Source organism: Trichechus manatus, unplaced genomic scaffold (genome assembly GCF_000243295.1).
Source record: "Trichechus manatus latirostris isolate Lorelei unplaced genomic scaffold, TriManLat1.0 scaffold00189, whole genome shotgun sequence".
Taxonomy (NCBI): Eukaryota; Metazoa; Chordata; class Mammalia; order Sirenia; family Trichechidae; genus Trichechus; species Trichechus manatus.
The window spans coordinates 151,578-177,322 of NW_004444125.1; the positions used below are offsets into that span (position 1 = coordinate 151,578).

The 25,745-nt window shown below is 41.8% G+C and overlaps 1 protein-coding gene across 2 annotated transcripts in view; it reads left to right on the forward strand.

Moving 5' to 3' along the window:
* VSNL1 (visinin like 1) overlaps positions 1–25,745 on the forward strand; it is a 142,579-nt gene that overhangs the window by 48,606 nt on the left and 68,228 nt on the right. Inside the window, exon 2 of one of the 2 annotated variants that reach the window (XM_004387571.1) lies at positions 16,421–16,587. In XM_004387571.1, the coding sequence (XP_004387628.1) occupies positions 16,426–16,587 (162 nt within the window). In that variant the 5' untranslated portion in view covers positions 16,421–16,425. Of the gene's footprint in view, positions 1–16,420; positions 16,588–25,745 lie in introns of those variants that run through there. The other variant, XM_012558843.1, reaches the window with a different exon arrangement.

The following is a 25,745-nucleotide window of genomic DNA, read 5'->3' on the forward strand; positions in this document are numbered from 1 at the left end:
GTATATCATATGTAATTTACCATGTTTCAACAGCATATTTACAATTTTATATTGCACTGAGTTAATTTATCTTCCTATTTCCCTAGAGGGGAATGGTCGTGTTTCTTGAGTTTTTATTATTATTAAATGAAGCTGCAATAAATATATCCCTGTGTGTAACTTTTTCTGTTGAATTATTTCTTTAAGATATCTTGCACTAGAATCATGAGTGTTGATATTTGATGGTTCCTGATTTCTAGTATTCTCTAGCGAGTTATACCAACATGTATTTTTATGATGTATGATTATTTCTAGGATTAAACTTGGCCATTGATATTTCATCTTTTGTGAATCCCTCTTCATGCCCTTTGCTCAATTTTCTAACATAATCCTCTTCCCATTTATTTTTAAATACTTTTAATACATAAAAGACATTAATGTTGCAGATATTTTCCCCTTTTGTTCTTTGCCTTTTTTTCCTCTCATTTTTAGGCTCCCTAAACTCTGAATTTTTATTTAGTTATATGTATCAATCTTATCTTTTATGGTTTCTGCCTTAGTTTTTATATTTAGAAAGCACATCTTGACCTTAATAAATAGGTTAAATGTCATGTTTCTCTGAGTTTGTTTACTGTTTGTGTTTACTCTGGTAAGAATTATCGGTTTACACTCTTTGATCATTCATCTTTTCTGATTCTGATGGTTTCCTTAACAATTGGTATTTTCTTTATATATGACTATATACATACACATAGCTATTAACATTTTACCTATCATATTTCCACTATTTTAATAGTTATCTTTTATTTAATTCTTATACTGAACTCTTTATTCCAAATGGCATTGATTTTTTAAAAGATGGTGAATGATATGATTTTGTCTTACCTTTTTCACAGAATTGCTATCAAGGAGTGACAGTGTCACTTACAAAATTATATTTCCTTTCCCTCTTGTTCAGAAAAGGCTTTTTGATCATATATTAAGTACTTAATGCATAGCTTGATCTATTTCTGGACTCTCTGTTCCATTATGCTGATTTATATTTCTATTTTTGTTCAAATAAATCCTTCACTTATTTGAGGTGAGTTCAAATTTCTTCTCATGAGTCTTTGCTTCTCCAGGCTAAACATTCCCTGTTGCTTCAATTGCTGCTCTTGTGTTTAGCATCCAAGCCCCGCCCGATCCCAAAAGGGATGAGAAGCAGGCAATTGTGAGGAAGCTGACGCAGCTCTGTGTACCCTTAACTTGCTGCACTTAAGGAAAGAAGTGCATATATCAGAGAAGCACCTAGGCAAAGGAACAAGAATAATGAATGCTTACATTTAAATAATAATTTTTGTCCTGGAAAGCTTTTTCTTATTTCTTATCTCCTTTAATAAGCTTTTAGAAAGCTTACAGTGGCTAGGAGTCTCCCAGGGTTCAAATCCCAACTCCGCCATTTTGTTGATGTATGACCTTGGGCAAGTTTCTTAAACTCTCTTAGCCTTATTTTTCTCAACTGTAAAATGAAGACATAATGGTATCTACTTCATTAAATTGTTGTAAAGGTAATTCATGAAGTGAGGTAATCCATGAGCACTTAGGGAGTACTAGATAATATAAGCTGTTATTACTCCTAAAATATTAGTCACATATATTTGTCATTTCATTTAAACTTTTGAGGTAGGTATTAATATCTTCAGTTTAATGTTAACAGGGTAAGAAAGGTTCAGTAACTTTCCCAAAGGCACGCGCTAGTAGAAGTACTACCGCCAGGTATCTCACCTCATCTTTCAAACTCCCAGGTCTGGGCTCATTCTTGTAGGTCACTGCTCCTCAGCATCACGTAAGGTTCTTAGAACTGGTCCCTTGGCTTCTGCAACGAATTCATAGGTGAGGCTGCAAATTCTTAGATAAAGGTCAAATTCAAATCTATGACCTCTTTTGAGATTTCCTTTTGGTTTCAGCACGGAAGGCCATTAGTTGAACGGGAAGATGGTTTTATCTTAATCTGCAAATTAGTTGATAGGGAAACATACCCCTTCAAACTAAGGATTACTCACCATACTGCTCCAAGTGGCAGTGACACAGGGCCAGAAGCATCTGTCATCCCCACAGGGTGCCAGAGGAAGCAGCACTTCCTCTCCTCCAGCACATGTTACCTGTGCTCTCAGAAGGCCCATGACTGGGAGGGAGGCAAGCAGAGGATGCCACGTTAGCAGCCTGTGCACATGACTGCCAAGTCAAACAGAACCGGAAAGTCTACTTTTAGCCCTCCTAGCCTTGGCATTGTCCTTTCAGCCAAGAATTTTTCATATGCCACAATAAAGTGCTTTGTTCCAGCCTTGCTGGATACTTCACAAAGGCCCAGCAAGGACAGGGGGAGCATAATTCAGAGCTAAAAGCACATCAAAGACAGAAACCTCACTGGAGAGGGTCAGGACTCTTCCAGCAACCTTTGGTAAATACACACTCTCCACCTACCTCCCAAGGCTCCAAGCAGGGGTACTTTGTTGCCCTTCTCTTTCTACATGGCTCCCCAGCCTCTAGATTCTTCTTTGTGATGGCTCCTCATCAACAGGAGTCTTTTCTACTCATGCCAGAGACTTGCAGACTTCCTCCCTTTCTTCATTCCTGCCTAACAAAGTCTCCTTCTTTCATATATCCAGGTCTTAGTTTCTTTTCCTGAGATGTCATGGAAAGCACACTAGATTAAGAGATCGAAACAATTTTCAAACTGCCTCAGTGCTGTAGCTGAATGGGAAGATGAGTCCCATAAACCTATTAAAACACAGAAAACCCACACAGACCTTAGGAAGGGCCCCGGAAAATTTTCCTGAGGTTATCAGCTACTGTTGTGGCCAAGAGTTCCAGTCTGAGGTATCAGAATTGTGGGCTTTACCTTCAGGTAAATCACCATTTCCTTATTTCCTGAAAAGAGGGCTGAGAACGTTGACCCAGAGATAGATCTGGAGGTATTGCTGTTTCCCAACTCATCTTGGAACTTTCCTTTGCCCTTATGGTAGATGTGTCTCTGGACTTCATTAGACAACCCTAGACCCAGCCTTAGATACTCAGAAGTGATGATATATGGAGGTCTCTTTTTCTATATTTGATTTTTTAAAATTCAGTCATTATTATGAACATTGGATAGTGCTTTAGCATCTACAAAGCTTTTTTCTAGCTTACTTCTCATTTAAACCTATGATAATACCCGGAGATGGGCAATGTTATCTTCATTCTCGCTGATGACAAAAACTAAGCCTCCAGAAAGTTTACTGACCGACCCAGGAAGCAGAGATGGGTCAGAGGGCGACAGGCCCAGGGCAATTGCAGCTGGTAGCAGTCCTGGCTTCTCCTCCGTACTCATACTCATCACTTCAACCTGGGCTAAATAGGATGGGCCTCAGAACTAAAAGTTTTTGGCCCACAAGTAAATCCTGCAATCTTGCTGTGAATCAATTGTTTGAAAAGAGAGTTGTTTTAATGGAAAAGTATGACCAGAAACTCTTTCCACAAAGCCTGAGACTGATTGTTTTGTGAACGAAAGTTTGAGTATTGTGTTTGCATTTGTTGAAATGGAAGTGATTTATCAACATTTTTTCTGATTATAAATGTTCTATGTGCTCATTATAAGAGTTCAGAAAGATACTGAGGAGAGAAAGAACTGCTACCATTATACTGCCAGCAACTATAACCACGGTTAAGATTTTGATCTAAGTGACATACTGTCAAAACTTTCTGTGTGCGCAAACTTGTGCGTGTGTGCTTATAAAGCAAAAGCAGGGTGGTACTACACATACTGTGTTGTGACCTTTTTTTACTCAATAGTTGCTTGCAGATATCTTTCTTCCTTCTATATATTTTTTTTTGGACCTCAAGTGCAAAGTTATGTTAATCATACTCCTCAGTCATGGTATACTCTCATCATTGTCTGTATAAAACCAGCTTTCTATGATGGAACATTTAGATTGTTACTATTTTCTTGTTTTGTGTTGTTTCAAACATTGCTAGGACAAACATCTCTGCATATATGTCTATGCAGACTTGTGTGAATATTTGCTTGAGATAATTTTGAAGGACCACTTTGTAAAATATTCTTCACTCAAGCGGAAGCTTCATTGTTGATTCCCAAGTTCTCGTTCTCTCTCTCTCTCTCTCCTAAGCCATTTTGCTTGTCTCTCCTCAATGGCACTTAGAGCAGTCATCTTTGTTTCATGGGTTCTCCCTTATCACCAAACTGATAAGCTCTAGCTCTGTGATGGTAGGGATTACATCTTGATTAATTGATTTAACAACATTTCCTGAGTAACTGTTCAGTGGTAGACTCTTAATTAGGTGCAGAGGTGAACCAAACACTGTCTCTGCCCTTGAGGGACTCACCCTGGTGAGATGGCAGACATGTGCTACAGCTATTGCTATAGCAGATGATGCAGTGACAGCAGTGGGTACAAAGTGCAGTCAGGGTGCAAAAGAGAAAGCCAGACAAAGATGTCACGGAAGATGAGGTACTTCTTCTGCGTCTTGAAATATGTGCTCAAGTTCGCTAGGAGACCAAGGCGAAGCTAGTGGGGACTGCCCTCAAAGCCGAGTAACAGAAATTCACAAACTGAGAGGTTTAAATAATGTAGCAAGTCTGGAGCATAGGTGGGGGTGTAGTGAGAGATGACGCTAAAAATGTCCTGGGAGGGGGATGGAAGAGTTGGAGGGCCGGGACAAGGTAGGCCCAGGTGAGCAGGTCTTGAAGCCACGCTGAGGATAATAGGAGGCCGCTGAAGAGTTTAAGCAGAGCAATGGCGTGATTGGATTTTGCCTTTTAGAGAGGTTATTCTGGCTGGTGTGTGGAAGATAGTTTTCAGGAGGCCAAGTCTGTAGACGAGGAAGCAAGTTAAGAGGCTGTTCTAATAATTAAAGTGAGAGATGAAGGTAGCGGGAACAAAGAGAAGTAGATGGGGTTGAGAGAGAGTTGGGAAGTAGAATTTACCACCTACCTAATTTAAAGATTAATTAGATACAGGAACATGAAAGAGAAGTTGGAATCCAGAATGATGCTGCATGGGTCCCTGGGTGAACGGTAGGGTTGTTTATCCAGAGAGGAATGCAGGAAGAAAGGGGATTTGGGGGAGGGGGAGGAAGAAGACCAATTCACTTTTGGATAATATGTTCAGATTGATGTGCTTGCAGGACTCAAATGTGGAAATGCCCGGCAGGCGGATGTATATATGTATCTAGTATTCAGGAAAGGCCTGCCTTAGAGATAGATTTGGGAACCATATTTATCTTTGTAATATATGGTAATGTTGTGCAAAATTTGTTGAATGAATGAATTTTTAGTATCATGTTTCCTTCAAGTGGAACATTTTATTGCTATAGAGCCACTTTTATATGAGAATTTTAGAGTTTTCTGTATTTAAGACAGGAGCCCTGGTGGCACAAGGTTATGCACTCGGCTGCTAACCAAAAGGTGGGCAGTTCAAATCCACCAGCCACTCCTGGGAGAAAAGACCTAGCTATCTGCTCCCATACAGATTACAATCTAGGAAACCCAATGGGGCAGTTCTACTCTGTCATATAGGGTCATTATGAGTTGGAATTGACTCAACGGCACATGACAACAACATATTTAAGAACACTTACATGAGTTCAGGCAATTTTTTTTTAGAATTACTGTAGAGAGAACAATTTCAGAACACGGTGAGTGCAAACAGCTCTCATAGGGGAAGGAGCACCAGACTAGGAGTTGGAAGACCTGAATGTGAGTCCTGATGTTGCCACTAACTGTAGACACTTGGACAAGTCATTCACTCACCAATATCTAAGTCCTCGCTTTGAGAGCAAGGAGAAGGGTTGCACAGCTGATGACCCAGGGTACTTCCAGCCCTGTGACTCAAGACCCGCAGGTGAGACGGGGCTCTCCTGGTCTAAGCACTTCTCTTGGCAGCTCCCTGCTGCTCAGAGTTGAGGGCCCTGGTCCTTTCCCACTGGGACTTGGCAGCACAGCCTAGAAGGCAATCTGCTGGACAGAAGGCTGTGATTATTAATGAAAGCATTTCCTATGCTACTTCACAGAACTACGTGAGGTCCTAACGCTGCCAAAGACGGCCCATTTCCTTTCATAGAAAACCATTCTCAGAAATACATAGAATGGTTGGAAGTAGGACGCACAAGGGAAGTAAAAATAAGATGCAGAAAAGTGGGTGGCTGCTAGAAACATTCCCAGATGAAAGGTTACCAGCTATTAATGAGCTCACACTTCTGTTCAGTGGATGAGCAAGGAATTGAATGGAAACTTAACAGATGATGCTTGGCCGGGGCTGTGGGGGCCTCAGATGATGTCCTTCTGCCAGGTCAGATATGAAGCACTCTTACTTAAAGGAGGGGGAGTCAACAGGGCTAGAGTAAAATTCCCCGTGTTTTCCAATTTGTGTAGTTCTGTTTACATGTACCAGGCCCGGTGTTAGGTATGGAGGATACAAAGATGAATAAAATGAAGTCTTTACTTTTGAGGAGCTCACGTTTGGTGGGAGCAACACATATATTAACACATATTTTTATTATAATCTGGTCAGAGCCATGATTGAGGTTAGCCCAAGGCACTCCAGAAATACAGACGAGGGCACCTGTTGCCATTCTGGAAACCCAGGGAAGGCTTCTCCATCGGGGTGATCCCTGAGATGAATGTTGTTAGATGCCTAAGCTCTGGGGCAGGCAGAGACATGGGGAGAGAAGGTAAGATAGAGGTGCCGTGTAATCAGGGTCACAAGGGCAAAACAGCATGGAGGACCTTGTATTTGATTCAAAGGAAGTTGAACTTTATCTTGAGGGCAATGGGGAGTCATTGAAGGATATTTAATAACATGCTCAGAGAGTCCCTGGGTGGAGCAAACGGTTAAGCACTCAACTACTAACCTAAAGGTAGGTGGTTCGAACCCACCTGGAACCACCTGAAAAGACAGGCCTGGAAATCTCCTTCTGAAAGGTCACTCTCTTGAAAACCCTATGGAGTGCAGTTCTACTCGGCAACACATGGGGTCACCATGAGTCAGAATCAACATAACAACAACTGGTTGGTTTTTTTGTTTGTTGGTTGGTTTGTTTTTATCATGCTCAGATTGGAGAGCGTTAGAACAGTGGCACTGGACACAGAAAGAGTAATATATAGGAGTTAGAATCTCGCAGGTTTGGGGACAGGTAACACGGGGGAGGATGAATCTTCAAATTCTGCTGCTCTATCTTCTGGAGCAGACTTGTTGCTGGATCCCATGATGAGTATAATAATAGTGTTTGTTGAACACCTGCTCTGTTGAAAGGAACTCAACATGTTATCTCATTTATCCTCATAACAACACTGTGAGCAGATATCATCATTTCCATTCAACACACAAGGAAACTGACACCTCAAGGGTCTGACTAATGTATCAAAAGTCATACACCTTGTATGCAGCTGGAACAACATTTGATACTGGGTCTGACTCCTGCACATGTTTTTTCCCACTAAACTAAGTCCAAATGAAAACTAAAAGACACTGGGCCCTAATAGAAAGGGAAGGAAACCCACAGGATGGGGTGAAAGAGAGACTGAGTCTGAGCAGAAACTTTTCCAGAGTCATAGACTAGCACCTGGTCACCTAGTGTGGCTTTAGTCAAAGTCACACTTTCCAGGTTCTCAGGAAATGCTTTGTGCCTTGGAAAGAAGGAGGAAGATGGCAGCTGAATCTGACCCCTGAGGGATACTCAAGCTGCTTTGACCCCTTGCAGATCAGAGCCCCTGAGCACCTGGCCTCCAAGTTACCAGGTGGGTTTGAGCTTGGGACCACCGAGTCAGATCCAAGGACTCAAGGCCAAGGCTGGGCCATCCAGCCAAAGCTCCAAGGCCCCTTTCAGCTCTCAGCCCCTGCGCTGTAGAGAGGCAGCCAGGTGGGCACTCAGCTAGAAGCATCTGTGGGGCAGATGGCTGTGGCAGGCCCAGGGAGCAAGGTCACTGTTCATGCCTGGGCTCTGTGGATGACATTTCCAATCCTGCAGGGTCTAGGGCCTTCAGCCCATCTTGCTGCCCAAAGGTCAAAGGCCTGGGCACTGCAGCAGCCTGAGTCTTGTTGCTGAGGATCCATAGTCAGGGCACTGCTAGGCCTGGCTCTTGGCTCTGTTACTAACTTGCTTTGTTCCCTGGCATAAGTCCCTTAACCTCCCTGGGCCTCCTCTAGAAAACGAAGAGGTTGGATCAGATGATTGATCCCTGGGGTTCATTTCTACTTTCACCTTCATGTATTTATTATACTTTTTAGAACATAACTCTTGTCACTCGCCTTAATAGGGCCACTATCATCAAAATATTTTTCCTCTTTTATTATGGATCAAATAAGTACTTCTGTCTTTTCTTGAGTCCCTAAGGATGCAATCTGTGTCCCCCCACCCCCTACCTGTTTCATGCTTGTGGGCCAGAACATCAGCTGTAATCCCACAAGGTTCCAGTTTTGAGGTAATGTCATCGGGGAACACTGTAAGAAAGGATTTCTCCTCTTTCCTGAAGCTGCACTGGTCCTCAGGGAGAACATGAAATGCCAGCCTGTGATCAACAGTCTCCCTGACCCCTGGGAAACGGTGCTGGGGGCTTGTAAGTACTTGACTGCCAGCAAGGATGAAGAACAGAAGGGCAGAAAGAGCCAGGGTGTCAGCTACATGCCTTTATTAGAAAAGAAAACCCCACAAAATATGCCAGGGCAACTTTGAGGAGTGGTTTTCAGGATTGTTTGACAGTTTCTGGAAACTAGCAACCTAACGTCATTTGTTTACAGAATCCAAGAGGCTCAGTGATGGGGCTTGTTTCAACATCCTTTCACAGAGATCTCTATTTTAGTAAACATGCCCAGTGGCTTACAGGCTTTGAGTGTTTGGCATGGGGACAGCACACTGCAGAAGTGGGAGGACAGAGCACAGAGCCAGGTCAGGAGACCGGGGTTCTGGCTTCATTGCCCATATGATCTTGGAGAATTCATAATCTTCCCGCACCTCAAACTCTCCAACCTAAAACCAAAAACTAAACCAGTTGCCATCAAGCCAATTCCGACTCATGGCGACCCCATGAGTGCAGAGTAGAACTGTACTCCTTCGAGTTTTCATGGATGTGACCTTTGGGAAGCAGATTGCCAGACCTCTCTCCTGAGACACCTCTGGGTAGGTTCGAACTGCCAATATTTGGGTTAGTAGTCAAGTGCTTAACTACGTTCACTACCCAGGGACTCCTAACCTAAAACCAAAGGGCTTGAAATTTCTCAGACTTTGGCCTTCTGCAGTTATATGAGTTTTGAATTCTTAATGCTAGTCCCCAGTACAAGGGGCTTTGGAACTATATCAGAGATGCCTGCATGGGGCGGAGGGCAAGGGTGGAAGCAGAGAGAATTTGGGATATGCCCGTGTCACTTTGGGTGTTTTCTCCTTAGACCACCTCCTTTAATTTTTATTCATGTTTTACATCAGTGTTTCCAAAATTGACTGTTGATCATATTCACTTGAGATGCTTATTACCAAAGTACAGATTTCCAGCCCTGCCCAAGGCCTACCGAAAAATAATGTCTAGAGGAGTGTCCAGTGAATCTGTTTTTAGCAAGGTAACCCAAAGTGATTCCTGTAATTACGCAAGTTTCGGAAACACTGCTTAAGTGATTTCATCTGGAGACCAGTCACAGGTGGAGCATACTTGATCTGCTGGGAATTTGTCACTGTCCATTGTGCTCCATATCTCTCTGTTATGAACGCTCATTTCATTATGCCCTGTTCCAAGGGTTGTCAATGTTAACTGCATCCAGTTCTAAGCCTTTCAAGATTGGAACCATACCTTCTATTTTTATCCCACCATGCCTAGCACAGGTCCTTTTCATAGAGATGCTTGGAAGTGTTTGCTGAATTGAATTGCCCAGAGGTTTTCTGCCTGCTTCAGTTAATTGGGCCATGGGTCTTTCTTAACACAAAACCATGAATGATATCAAGTACAAGGAGAAGAGAAGAGCAGTGAGAGCTAGTAGAGAAGGTCATGGACAAGACAGGACTGGAACTGAGCTTTGCAGGAGGAGTAAGACTGAGAGAAACCCGTTGCCGTCAAGTTGTTTCTGACTCATAGTGACCCTATAGGACAGAGTAGAACAGCCCCATAGGATTTCCAAGGAGCGCCTGGTGGATTCGAACTACTGGCCTTTGGTTAGCAGCCATAGCTCTTCACCACTATGCCACCAAGACTGAGAGAGGCAATATGGAAAAGAAAGGATCTTCCAGGCGAGAGTCTAAGCATGAACAGCAAGGCAAGGAAGAACTCTTTTCCGATTATTTCAGTGCACAAATTAGGAGCCTGGGGCTCAGAGAGAAGAAGTGACTTATTCAAGGCTGACCCAGGTAATCTGACACTAGAACAAGCCTAGTTCCCAACCACTCATTCAAGATTCATTTTGTACTTAGCACACCAGTGTGCATTCTGTAAGTACCCAACCTGAGCCCCCAAGGCCTTTTCTTCCTCTGCTCTGGCCCTCTGTTTCCAGGGCTGTTTCCTCTATCGATGTGCTCATCCTTCTGTGTAGCTCCACTTGGGGCTCTGTTGCTCCATCTAAACCACTCAGTCATTAGATGCATCTTACCAAGATTCAGCCAGACTAGTTACTAGAATACCTGGGAGAGGCTGGGTGTGCAGTTCTGTGTGCCTCGTGGTACTCAATAGGCACGAGTACATCCTGCAAAGCTGGATTTAGATATCAGAGTAGGCAAGAGACAACCTCAGGGAAATACACACACACACACACACACACACACACACACACACAATGTATTTTATTTGAATCCCTTTTAAGACAAAGAGGGTTTGTGAAGAAAAGATTTTCATGGGTGCTTCTTGGCTCCCCTGGATGGTCCTTTCCCATCTCGAGGAACTTCTGATTCTTTCCCAAGGAACGCTTGTATTCTCTGCCTCTTCTGCTGTGGAACCTGCTATCGAGATAGAGTAAGAAATGAATGAGTAGTGGGCAAGACTCAAGACAGGAAGACCAGTTAGGAAGTAGTTGCAGCACCCTGGCAAGAGAAGAGGACAAGGTGTATTAGGAAAACAATGGGACTCAAGAGGACTCCGTTCATTGCTTACTGGGTGATTTACTAGCTGGTTGAGCTGGGGTAAATTACTTAATCTCTCTGAGCTTCAAACCTCTCATCACTGAGAAGGGGATAATAATTATCTCTTCCTCACAGCATTGTTACTTGGGTAAATGTTGCTGCACAAAAGCCTTTTGTAAACTGTAAAGTAGTGTACAAAGTGTGATTTTTTTCCTGGGTATTATTCACAATTAAGCAATACTGGGCTTTCCTCCCCAAGGCCATGTCCCTTGTGGTATGCACTTGCCCGTCTGAACTCCTCCACCAGTCCAATTTTGGGCCAAGTACTGAGCCTCTCTCTTTTGCAACTCAAGCTGTGAGACAATCCTTTGGTTTGGGGCGGGGCTAGTTTTTACCTTAAAGCCTGGAACCCCAGCTTAAAAGTAATACAGACAGGTTTCTGTTACCTCCCTTCTTCTCTAACACGTTCAAGTCCTGATGAGTTCTCAGGTAAAGAATCCTCAGAGGCCATACGCACTGACACTCTTGAGATGAGCCAATTTAAAGTCTATGATTCATACTTGCAAAACTTTTGCTGAGAATTAGTGACTGACAGAGTTGGAAAGGCCTTAAGGATCATCTCGTCTAAGTCACTTATGTTACAAATGGGGAAACTGAGTGACGGGGAAGAAAGGGATCTTGCACAAGATCACAGAGTATGTTAGAGACAGAGCTGGGATGAATTTCCCTCAAGTTATGTCATAGAATCTCTTTTTTGGGAACATCATAAGCTTTACTGCCATTTTTACCCTTCCTGTCATCCTGGTCTCATAATGAAAGACACTACTTGGCCTGTATCACTGTGGCCACAGAACAAAAGGAGCATAGGTGGGGAGTGTCAGTCCATCTGAATCTTCATTCATTTATCAAACGTTACTAAGCACCACTTCTTTGCCAAACACTGAGGATAGTGAGGGAGGCCCCCTGGTGGCACAGTAGTTAAAGCTCTTGGCTGCTAACTGAAAGGCCTGTGTTTTTGAACCCACCAGCCACTCTGAGGTTGAAAGGTGTGGCAGTCTGCTTCTGTAAAGATTACAGCCTTGGAAACCCTATGGGGCAGTTATACTCTGTCCTATAGGATCACTATGAATCTGATATGACTTGATGGCAGTGCGTTTGGGTTTTGAGGATACTGAGATAAGACATAGGCCCCATCTGCAAGGTGTTCAAAATTAAGTGTTGAAGACGGACAAGTTACCAATCTCCAGGAGAGCAGGCTATTTTCCATATGGTTAAATTAAACATTCCTTCTGTCTGCTGCCTGCATTTTATATTTATAGTTCTGATTATATTGACTCTCCTCCTGTATATAGAGTATTATGAGACTGATCTTCCCAGGAAGAAACATACCAAATACCATAACCTGATGAAGGCCAATGACAGAGTCTTTGAGTACCTACTTTATAGTGACTCATTCCCCTTCATTTATTCCAAAAAAAAAAAAAAAATTGGTTGAGCAACTAGTATGAGCCAGGCATCATACTAGGTACAGGGATGCAAAGATAAATGAAAGACAGTCCCTTCTCTCAGGAAACTAACAATGAAGTAGAGAAATAAATAATGATAATGGAAGTTTGTGCAGGGTGAGATGGATGCCTAGGAGAAAGGGTGTCCAAGTTTGCCTTGGAAAGTTTTCTAAGGCTTAATGGAGGAAATGGCGTGTGAGTTGAGACGACCTGAAGAAGGGAAAGAAGTTTGCTGAGCAGACAAAGGGGGAAGTCATTCTAGGAAAAGAAAATAGCCTGTGCAAAGCACGCAAATGTGAAAGCATACAAGCCCTGGAAACTGTAAAGTAGTTGATTATTGCTGGCATATGATGTGAAAAGAAAGATAGGCAGAATATGAAGACACGAGTAGGCAGGACTTCTTCCATGCTAAAGAGATGGGGCCAGTAGTGTCGCTAGGGGAGTGCGGAGGTTGCGGACTGCACTGGGTGGCACTGTCCAAATGACCAAAATAACTGCCTATAAAAATATCTCTGTAGTTAGTTATAACAACAAAAACATTTTTCGTAAGCCCAGCTTACATGTATCAATATACCTACAAGGCTGAAACTCCATGCTAATTTACTTTTTGAACCTTCTAATGAGCTCCAATCAGAGCTGTCATTATTACCCAATTACAATGACACTTTGAATCACATGGTTTCATCTGCACATGCTACGATATGCTATTGTTTTCATTGCTGCCAGTGTTTTTATAGTTGCTGATTTTGTCAAATTTTCTGGTGTTTTAGCTACAATATTTTGGTGATCAGTATTTGTGAACCTTTACCAGTTACTTTTTTGAGAATGAAGTAGTAATTAAAGGAAAAGAAGGATTGATATACGGGAATTACAATTTATGAGTAACATTAGTACAAAAAACATTACTAAGAACTCTGTATGGTCTGATACAGGACGAAGTCCATGGTGTGGGGGGTGACACAAGCCCTAGTGATGCCACTGGATGGGGCTACGTCCTGTAGACAATGGAGAACTGTTGAGGGTTTTAAGGAGAGGATCAGACAACGAGCTTTGTATTTCAGAAGCCTTACTCAGGCAGCAGTACAGAGGGCTTGGAGTCAGGGAGGCTGGGGAGGAAGCTGATCATTAATCCACTGATGAAGGCAGAAGCAGAGCCACTCTGAGCCAGGCCAGAACTTGATTTTCTGCATGATTCACCTATTTCCAGGCACACTTGAGCAACGGTGTTGACCATGAACCACAACCAAGAAGCATGAAGTTATGCATCTGAGTCTCCAAAACTCTGATTCATGGTCTTGAGACCATCCACTCCCCAGTCAGCTGGAACTAAACCAGATGTCACAAGCAATTCATGGAGAATCCAAGCTTTTTTGCTCAACAGAGAAACTGATACGTTGTTGAATTTCTAAAGGCACTTGGGGGGGGTGGTTTTTTTAATGACTCTTAATCCATTTTCCCATCATTAATACAACCTCACTTCTGAGCTTGTGGTTTTGGTAAATCTAGCAGTCTTTTCCAAAGAAGGCAGCCAGCCTGGCAAAGCGGCTGACCTCTCTTCAGTCCCTTATTTCAGTGCTTAGGATCACTGACTCAGTTCTCTCAAACTTTCATGCTTTTACTCTTTCTGTTCCTTCTCCTGAAATGTCTTCCATCCACTTGTCTGTCTGTCATTGTGCTTTGAAGTCTTGCAGATCCAGCTTCAAATTCCAGCTCAGCCATTCATTAGTCGTATGATCTTGTACAATTTACCTAAGTGCTCTGGCCTCAGAGAGCGGCCTTATTAAATGGTGGCCATAATCCTTATTGCTGAATTGTCGAAAGGGTTAGAGAAGTTTGTGAAGTTTTCAACACAATGTCCACCCCACAGCTAACAGTCAATATTCAGTAGCTATTATTGTTAGGTGAGGCTCTAGTTGAATAATTCACCCTGAAAGTTTGTAATTCTCCATTGAGAAGAACAAAATGAAGTACTGAACAGCTTCGTAATACATCTTTTGGTACCAGGATAATCCAGAAGCAGTCTTCTTACCCCAATTAATGAATCCTGACACCTGAGTACCCACATATCCAGCTATGTAATCCTAGAGTAAATTATAATGAAGAGTCAGCTGGCTAATAAAAGTCTTGGAACTTGAAATTAAGAGCAAAAGTACATAAAGAAGCTCTATGACAGGGGCAGAGCTGCTGATCCTCACGTCCTTTTCTCAGACAGAAGAGCTTGGTAGAAAAACAGCCATTTTAGTGGTGTGTGCTGCTGGAATAGTGCACAGGAAGAAGCTTTTCCTGGAAGTAGCAAGAGTGGTTTAGTTTCATTACAGTGAAAGAATTGTCCGATGTTAGGGCAGGTTACTGACAAAGGGTGTGGAATCTTTCTTAGGAGAAGGTTAAAAAAAAAAAGGAGTAATAATAAAGTATGTGATGAGATTACCCCTTCTGGTCTATTGCAAGTGTAGACCTGCCTAAAGCCTGCGAGAGGATTTATGTCTCAAGCCCATTGAAGGATTGAGGCCACTTGGGTAAATTCTTTAGAAGCTAGCTCAGTCTCGTCTAACAAGATTTTAAAGATTTTCCGGTGCTTTCCTCATTCTGACAGTCCTATATATTTTCAAGTTTAACTTGACATCTTTAATCAATTTGTGGTTAATTTGTTTTGTTTTAATTCTTATTTTTATTATGATAAACAATGACATTAAAGGGAAAATTTTTTTTAAATCATCCTTAATTTCTCTGTACTAATACAACTATTTTAATTTTGGAATGCTCTTTTTGGTTTTTATTTATCTACTTATTTCTTAATTAGCCATCAGAGTAAATCTGAAAGAGTTCTATTATTATGTCTGCTTTATTAATGAAGAAAATGAAGCATAAAGAGGTCAATTAGTATTGTCCTAGGTAACACATTTAGTAAATGGCTGAATCAAGAGTAAAAGTCAGAATGACTCCAAAACCTATGCTTTTTTCCCCTATATTTTACTGTGATATTGGGAATACAACCTAGCACATAATCGATATAAAACGAAAAAACCAAACCCATTGCAGTAGAGTTGAACTGCCCCCACAGGGTTTCCAAGGAGCGGCTGGTGGATTCGATCTGCCGACCTTTTGGATAGCAGCAGAGTTCTTAACCACTGCACCACCAGGGCTGCATAATCTATATAGGTAACATTATTTTGTGTGCTATGATGTTCATTTACTGTCAGTAATAATAATAGTCTGAAATTATGTCATCTGAAGCTCATCAACTAATCCTTAGAAAAAGCCACCAACAGTTTGTCAACTCTGAAGGAAAGGCTGTAGGAAGTTACTGAAAATGAGAGGAGAAAAATGGAATTAATGTGACTAATCAACAATAAACAAGATGACTTCATTTGAAAAAAAAGCTACAAATTTTAGATCTGGACCAACTAAGAGTCAGTTGCTGATCAGATTTTCCAAGTCACTTTTGGATAACTTGGCTAGAAAACCTTATAGCTCTTGTTAATAATCCCATTTAATGTCCCTGTGAATGAAATGTAGAATGAGGCACACAGGCAGCAAGTGCTAATGAATTGTCATTCATAGAAGGAGAAGAAAAAACAACTTCAGTTTACCTTATGTGAATAGCATAAAAAGAGATGTCGGCCTTTTCATCTGGGCATCAGTGTCATGTGGAAGATGGTGCCGTAGGATGAGCTCTACAGCCTTTTGAACTGCCAGTCATTTTCACTCATTTCTCTACCAGAATTCCAAACAGAAGGAGGCACACTTGGGGAAGTTTTGTTCAAACACACTGAAGGGAGGTCTGACCAAGAGGCTGCTCAGAACTCTAGTTTGGCTTGAAATAATCACAGCCACGGTGCTGATTGCATTAATTTGCTTTTCTTCAGGCAGAATGGGGAAACAGAATAGCAAACTGGCCCCCGAAGTGATGGAGGACCTGGTGAAGAGCACAGAGTTTAATGAGCATGAGCTCAAGCAATGGTACAAAGGATTTCTCAAGGACTGTCCAAGTGGGAGGCTGAACCTCGAGGAATTTCAGCAGCTCTACGTGAAGGTAGGTAGTTTCTCAACGTCTTTTTTCCTCAGGCCAGGAAAAGTTGCGTTCAAGAAGTGTAGCTTCACGTGGAATTATAACTCTAATCTGTTTTCAACTCTGATGGTTTTCTAACCAAAGGAGAAAAAATGGATATTAAAAAAAAATCAAATGTGTTTTGTTCCAGAGATAAATCAAGCAATTTTTGAACAGAAAGCGTAATTGTTAAATTGTTAAATCAAAACACAGTGCAGAGGATGGCAGCATCTGGTGAAAGTACTATAAAAATCTCAGATAATAGTGTTTGTTGATGATTATTGACAGGCTGCTAATGACAACATTGTTTGGCTGGTTAAGGAGCCGTGGTGGTACAGTGGTTAAGCACTTGGCCGCCAACCGAAAGGTCGGTGGTTCGAACCCACCAGCCACTCTGTGGGAGAAAGATGCGGCAGTCTGCTTCAGTGAAGATTTATAGCCTTGGAAGCCGTGTGGGGCAGTTCTACTCTGTCCTATAAGCTTGCTTTGAGTCGGAATCGACTCAACAGCAATGGGGTTTGGCTTGTTTAAGACATCTGTACCTCTGTCAGTTAAAGAGAAAGTACATGTGAGGGCCTTTTCACATGAAGTGTCCTTCCATCTGTAGATAAGAACTCAGAGTCCCACAACAGCTATTTGGAAGGGAGTTCTGGTATACACCTGGGCACCAATGTCTATAATACGAACTTTTAACTCAGTATTTTCTACCCTTTAGAACCTGACCTTTCCCTAGACATTAAATAGAACTGTGCCATAAAAGGTAAAATTTCTGTTTGTCTCAATGTATGAGCTGTACTGGTTCTAAATTTGGCATGATCTAAGACATTCCATTTTGTGTATATTTGTATAGTGTTATGCTTGTGGAAGAAACACATTTTTTTCTTTAACTTCTTCTGACTAAAGCTCAAAATAGAAAATATTGCCTTTATCATTTAATTGTAGCAACTTGTCAATTTGAACAAGAGGAACCATCATGTATGTGGGAGGAGAGGGGGTTGTGTAGAATATTAAACATTGTCATTATCTGTTAAAGTTGATCATTTCACACTCCCTGTGACCCAGCAATTTCACTCTTGCATATGTGCAAGAAAAGATATGTATAAGAATGTGCATTACTGCACTGTTTAAAATAGCAAAACTTGGAAATAACCCAAATGTCCATCAAAGGCATAGTGGAAAATAAACTGGTAAACCTCTTTAACAAATGGTGCTGGCAAAGCTGGATTTCCATTTGCAAAGAAATGAAACAGAATCCATACCTAGAGGCATAACTAGGGCATGGCAGGTATTGCACCAGCCCTCGGCACGTGGCACCACTGAGCAGTTACTATTAACCTGGTATGGCCAGCTGCGTATCTGCGGAAAATGGCGTCTATGGCAAGCACTGAAATTATGCCTTTGTCCAAACATCCGACACACCCCTTTTAGATAACTTTACCATAATATCAGCTCAAAAATACAAGTCAAGCCCATTAATCTTTTAATTAACACGTTACCATGCTTGAGGAAGGATATTGTGCTGTATCGAGTTAATAGAAACTACTCAATGGTGCCACGGGCCCAGGGCCAGTGAAATACCCTGTATATGTCACTGTCTATGCCTCATACCATACACAAAAGCTAATGTAAAATGAATAAAATACCTAAATGTTAAAACTATAAAGTTCCTGGAAGTTAACCTAGGGATAAAGCTAAAGATCCTCCTTTTGGACATAGATACACTATCAAACACAACTAAAAATGCATGAACAACAGAATATAGACTAGATAACTGGGACCTCCTAAAAATTAAGTACTTATGCTCATCAAAAGACTTTACCAAAAGAGTAAAAAGAGAACCTACAAACTGGGGAGAAAGAATTGTAACAGCATATCTGACAAAGATCTAATCTCTAAAATATATAGATAACTCCAACAACTCAACAACAAAAAGACAAACAATCCAATTAAAAAATGGGCAAAGGATAGGAAAAGACACTTCACCAAAGAGGACATTTAGGCGGCTAACAAACACATGAAGACATGCTCACAATCATTAGCCACTAGAGAGATGCAAATGAAAACTACAGTGAGATACTATCTCACCCCTGCAAAAATGGCAATGATCAAAAAAACAGAAAACCACAAATGCTGGTGAGGTTGTGGGGAAACTGGAACTGTTATACACTGCTGGTGGGACTGTAAGATGGTATCACTATGGAAAATGGTATGGTGCTTCCTAAAAAGCTAGAAATAGAAATACCTTATGATCCAGCAATCCCACTCCTAGGTATATATCCTAGAGACATAAGAGCTGTGACCCAAATAGACATATGCACACCCGTGTTCATTGCAGCATTGTTCACAATAGCAAAGAGATGGAAACAACCTAAGTGCCCAGCAATGGATCAATGGATAAACAAATTGTGGTAGATACACACAGTGGAATACTACCCAATGATCAAGAATAATGATGAGTCTGTGAAACATAACATGGATGAATCTGGAAAACATTATACTGAGTGAAATAAGTCAAACACACAAGGACAAATATGGCATGATATCATTTTTATAAAAAGTCAAAAATAGGTATACACACAGAGGGCAACATTCTTTAATGGTTACCAGGGAGGAGGGGAAGGGAGTGGGAATCACTTATTAGCTAGTAAACCTGTTGCCGTAGAGTTGATTCCGACTAACAGCAACCTTATAGGACAGGGTAGAACAGCCCCATAGGGTTTCCAATGAGTGGCTGGTGGATTCCAACTGCCAACCTTTTTTGCTTAGCAGCAGAGCTCTTAACCACGAGGACTCCTACTAGATAGTAGACAAGTGTTAATTCTGGTGATGGGAAAGGCAATACACAATATGGGAAAAGTCAGCACAATTTGACCAAGGTAAATGAAGACGCTGAGAGGTAAACAAGAATAAAGGACTCCCATGGTAAATGCTATAACATATACAATTCAGCAACAACAGTAATAACAAGCAAAAAATATGTACATATGTAGATATATGTGTTGGAAGACGTATGGGAGTAATGTGTGTGCATATATAGGTGTATTTGTGGGCATATGTATATACGTGTTTCTATGTGCTGCATATGTATTCATACATACAATAACGTACAGAGGGAACATAGCTATGGATACTTCCTAGACGTACCCAAACACCTTGTGGGATTTCTTTACTGGGTTTGAAGGCTCGGGACCATAGTCTTGTGGGACAACTAGGTCAATTGGCATAACTTAGTTTGGTGAGTAGTTTCTGAGATCTTAAAAGCTTGCAAACGGCCATCTAAGATGCAACTGGAGCAAAGGAGAGTGAAGGGAACCAAAGACTCAAGGAAGAAATTAATCCACAGGACTCATGACTAGAGCAAACCACAGCCTCTTCTAACCCGAGACCAGAAGATCTAGACAGTGCCCCGCTACCGCTACTGACGTTCTGACCAGAGACACAATAGAAGGTCTTGGTTAGAATGGAGAAAAATGTAGAACAAAAATCAAATTCATAAAAAAAGACCAACTTACTGGACTGATAGAGACTAGAGGAACCCCTGAGACTATTGCCCTAAGACACCTTTTCAACGTGGAACTGAAGCTACTCCCAGAGGTCACCTTTCAGCCAAATAATAGATTACCTATAAAATAAACAATAACACTCGTGAAGAATGTGCTCCTTTAAACGATCAACTATATGAGACCAAACAGCCAACATTCACACAAAAGCAAAGATAAGAAGGCAAGGGGGGCAGGGGAACTGGATGGATGGAAACGGGGCAGGTGGGGTGGAAATAGTGAGAGTACTGACACATTTCAGGGAGCAATTTGTGTATGAATTGTTGAATAGTAGTAACAATAAAACATTACGGGCAAAATAAGTATGCCAAAATATCTTAAATACAAATAAAATAAAAATATGCATTATGGGACTACAAATAAATGCAATAAAATCATACAAAGATAAAAACAAGGCAGTGATGCACATAAATTTAGACTGGTGGCTGCTCCTGGTGGGGAAGAGGCAGAGGATGGAATGGGGTGCAGCCACGTGGTTAGATACGATTATTGTCGAAGTCATAGCTGTGCTTTGAGTGGTAGGTTTTCAGGTGCTTAGCTAACCAACCAACCAAATAAATGAATAAATGAGCCGGCTTTGTATGGACCACTAATGAGTGTCTGGGACCCACAATGATGATTAATCCAATGCTGTGCACCTGAGATCCCCCACAGATGTGTATACAAAACTATATTCTTAAATGTGTGCAGAAAGGCACATAGATAGTTGCATTATGCGTTTTATAAAATCACCATGATATTTCTAAGAAGATCTGAAGAATTAGTTATTAGCGTGTAGGTATCTTTTCTATAGAAGTGCTAAGAAATGCATCTATTACTCAGTGCATATAAATTGCTTGTGCAGAGAAGTGGGGTAGTATGTATTTCCCAGATTATTAAACCACTCTCCATAGTTTTCAAAGTCACATCTTCTGCCATTGTATCACCCAGAAGTCAGCCTGTGCCTCAAAACTGTCTTCGCTCTCAGCCCCTAGGACAACAGAAACAAATGAAATTTGTCAGTGCCACGTTGATATTGCTAAAGGTCATGCAAGCTGTCACCCCGTGTTTAAGAGAGTTCTGTGTGCTGAATGCCTCACTTTTTGTTTAAAATGAGAGGAATTTGCCTTTGAAGAAAGACTTGAAACACAGAAATGATGTATTCATGTACATAATGGAAATATTAGCACTGCAAGAGCACCGGTCTCAAGATGGGGACCACATAAACACTAAACGTGGCTTAGCGCTTTATGTCACAACTGATGGAATGCACCAAAAGCATCCCTCACCTCCCCAGCCCACCCCAGAAATGAATTTTGTTTTGTTTCAGGAAGGGGATATATGACTTCCTGGATTTAGTTTATATTCTTGGCAGCCTCTTATTTCAGCCTCTTAGCAACCATATTCATACTTGGCGTGTGCTCTTGTATCCAATAGTCAGAAAGCAGACAAAGTCTTCATCTTTTCCCAGAGTTGTCTAAGGACAGAATACAAAGGAGAATCACAGAGGAAATGTTCCATGTACACAGGCCAAAAAAAAAAAAAGGCAGATCTGATAAGCTAGAAGGGAGAAACACAGAGAAAGGTGGGGATTACGTGTAATAGGACCCCAGAGAGGAAATGACTGGAAACAATTCCCTTCACTGCTTCTGAAAAATGCAAATATTCAGCAAGACAACCCTTCTCCAGTGAATAAGCACTTTTAGCAGTTCCCTCTGTCTCAGGTATGGAAATTGAGACAGCTCCTTCTAGAATCTAGCTGACCAACAAAGCTGCCTGTGGCCTCTGCCCTCCTGTCTGTGAGGTCTCCCTGGCACACCTACGGTTGCTGACTTGGCCTGCTTCTGTCTCCAGGAGAGATCCCTCTGCTTGTTGTCCTAGAGCCAATTCTGACAACGGTGTCAGGAGGAGGAGGATAATGGGCGAGATCCCTCCCGTAGCCCCTTATGCAAGGCCGGGAGCTACAAATCCCTAACTTTAGAAGCCTTTGTATCCAAATGTAAAGGAACTCCTTCCCTAGCTCCACATTTAAATGTTTTAAGGAAGCAAAAAAATGTTTTAGGGAAGACAAAAAAAAAAATTGCCCAACCTCACAAGAGTGAAAATAGGGCGAGCACATTAAAGACAGGGCATGCAGACTCCCATTGGTCGCACAGCCCTTCTTCTCAACTGGATTTCACTGCCCTTAGTTTGTCCTTCCATTAAAATGATAGGTATGAGCATTCTCTGTGGGTCTCAGGTGGAAAGAGACTATGAACGCCTCCAGAACAGGACCCAGGTCATCCTTCTCAAGATGGTGAAACACAAAGCCTTGCACACATTCTGCTCACTCAGGGTCCAGGGATTGAATTATGCAACATCATAAAGATCAGGGATGAAAACCGCAGATCTCATCACCGCGATGGGAAGCAAACACTTCTGAAACTAGAGGGAAAGCAGAAAATGGTCTGTCCCTTGGATAATCTGAGTAAGTTTCTGGATTGGATAGTCACGTATTAAGTATGAAATAAACTGCACATTTGTAGTGGACTTCTAGGTAAGTGAAAAATCTCTTAAGCCTTCCAATAAAATAGACCTATAAGGTAGGTGGAGTCCCTGGGTGGTGCAAACAATTATCGTGCTCAGCTGCTAACCAAAAGGTTGACAGTTTGAATCCACCCAGAGACACCTCAGAAGAAAGGATTTACTTCCCCAAAATCAGCCATTGAAAACCATATGGAGCACAGTTCTACCCCGACACACATGGGGTCACCATGAGTTGGAGCTGACTCAACAGCGACTTGTTTTTGGTTATGAGGTAGGCATGACAGTGATTCTTCTTTCCATCTTACAGATGAGAAAACTGAGGCTCAGAAAATATGAGGCAATTTTCCCATCACAAAAAAGAGTGAAGCAGGATGAACATTAAAGACTAAGCGTGTTGACCCCCACTACAACACCCAGCCCTGCCTCTCATCACCTACCAACTAACCCTCTCAGCCCATCCTCCATACACCTGTGGTGTGAGCTGTGTAAAACACAGATCTGTCTGTGTGGTTCCCCAATTTGATACAGGTTTCATTTTTTTAAGCACGTACACCACTGTAAAAACCCTATCACACAGTCCCACCCAAAGACCATGGCTAGAAAGGCCACACACAAAAGTAATTAATCTACTACAGGCCACAGTCTTCTCATTCCAATCAACATAACACTCAGTGACTAGCACAGAGTGTGCCACAGAGTAAGCATTAGTTAACTAAATTATATTAAGTGCTTCCTGAGTACCTCCTCCTCCTCAGGAAGACTTGTGGTGAAGGTATTTGGAAATGAGTTAAGTACAGTCCTGCCTGCCCTATAGGATCTCATGGGGGTAGTCAGGAAGACACAATTAATTATAATACAAGACACAATGACATTAATGCTTGGTTTTGGGGGCAAGCATGAAAGGAAGACAGATTAATTTTAAAATGAAGTATTAAAATAAGAAGTTAATTAATACAGTGAGGAAAGGAGGACTTTTCTCTTGGCCTTTAGAAGACAAAATATCTCCAAGTAAATATTATTCTCTGCTTTTTCCAAGCTTAGTTCCTATACCTTCTCTGTTGACACGTGCAGACTCAGAGCTCTCTGTATCTGATCTAAGGCACCTTCTGTCAGGAGTGACCTGACACTCCCAGCACACACTGGGATTGCTGTGTCTCTTATCACAGAAATTGTAGCAGATGTTTCATAATCCCCACCACAGCAGTGCTGCTGATAGGTTGGGAAGGAAGCCTTTGCATTTTGTCACCAAGAACAAAGCACCTGATTTTTCCCATAGGAATTTCTTGTTTCCAACAATCATATTGATCGCCAAGTTGAGATCACAAATTAGGATGAAGAGCTATAACTGCCTTTTCTAAGAAGCAGCCAGTTTTCAAAGAAAACTAGCCTTAGGGGAGAGCAAGCAACTGGGAGGTCAACTATGTTAGGGAGAAAGTGTCACCTACTCCAAGGCAGAGCTCATGCCATTCCTGTTTTGCTTAGTCTCCATGGCATCTGAAGCCAGAGAAGCCAAGAAACAAAGCTGGCAGAGTCTTACGTTGTTGTGAGGCACCATTGGGTCGGTTCTAACTCATAGTGATCCTGTGTACAATAGAACGAAACACTGCCCAGTCCGGCACCATCCTCACAATCCTTGTTATGTTTGAGCCCATCGTTGCAGCCACTGTGTCAGTCCATCTCGTTGAGAGTCTTCCTCTTTTTAAAAAAAAATTAAAAATGGCCAATACCAGTCCATTTCAGTTCATTAATGCCTAGGATATCGATCTTCAAGCATTCTATTTCATTTTTGACAACTTTCAGTTTTCCTTGATTCATACTTTGTACATTCCATGTTTGGACTATTAACGGATGTTTGCAGCTGTTTCTACTCATTTTAAGTCATGCTACATCAGCAAATGGAGATCCTGTAAGCTTGACTCCATCTGTATCATTAAGGTCGACTCTAGTTTGAGGAGGCAGCCCTTCCCCATCGTATTTTGAGTGTCTTCCAACCTGATGGGCTCATCTTCCAGCAGTATATCAGACAATGTTCCACTGCTGTCCATAAGGTTCTCAATGGCCAATTTTTTAGAAGTAGATGGCCAGGTCCTCCTTCCCAGTCTGTCTTAGCCTAGAAGATCCACTGAAAGTTGTCCACCTTGGGTGACCCTACTGGTACTTGAAATACCAGTGGCATAGCTTCCAGTATTACAGCAACACGTAAGCCACCACAGCATATACAACAAACTGACAGATGAGTAATGAAGAGTCTTATGACGAGACCTAAATGGATTTTGTATTTGTTTGGAATTTGACTCAGGCGAGTTATTTTCATCTGGAGCCATTTGGGTTGGCTCAGACTGAGTGGAAAAGGCTTAGTTTTAAAAGATCATGAGATTTGGACTCTGACAAACCTGAGATCAAATCTTTGCTGTGCTATGTTTGCTAGATCTTGCCTCTGAGTCTCATTTTCTTGTCTATAAGACAGAAATGATAAGCCCTATCCTGTCACCTCACATGCTTGAGTGTTAAGTGGAAAGAATGAAAGTGAAAATGATTTTCTACCTGTAAGATGTGTTTGCCATCATGGCTGATGATCTACGCGTTTCCTCTGAGAGAGACAAGATGAAAAACAGGTTTTTGTTTCACATGCTAGATTCAATGGCAGTATAGAATGGTAGGTAGAGGAGGATGTAAGGCTCCATGAAAGTTCAACAGGAATATTTGCCTTAATCAAATAGTGATGTCTACCATACATTCCAGAGGGAGGTAGGGACCATGGCAGCACACACCACCAGGGTACCATCCTCACATCCTTCATAGATTCTTAGATACTAAGCTCTGTGTCCTCTGAGTACAAAGGCCTTCAATGGCTCCCTGCTGCAAGATAGGACGAAGAGTGGAATTGCACGACTTCTATATCCATCCCTACCAATCAGCTAGTGTCTTGTTTCTCACACACCTCCACCAGAAAGGACACTCCTTTGCTCAATCATTACTCTTTGCCATTTTACAGATGAAGAAAGAGATAGGTAAATAAAGAGTCAAAGGTTATCCTACTGGGCTCTATCCCAACACTCATGAGCCTCTGCTTGTTTC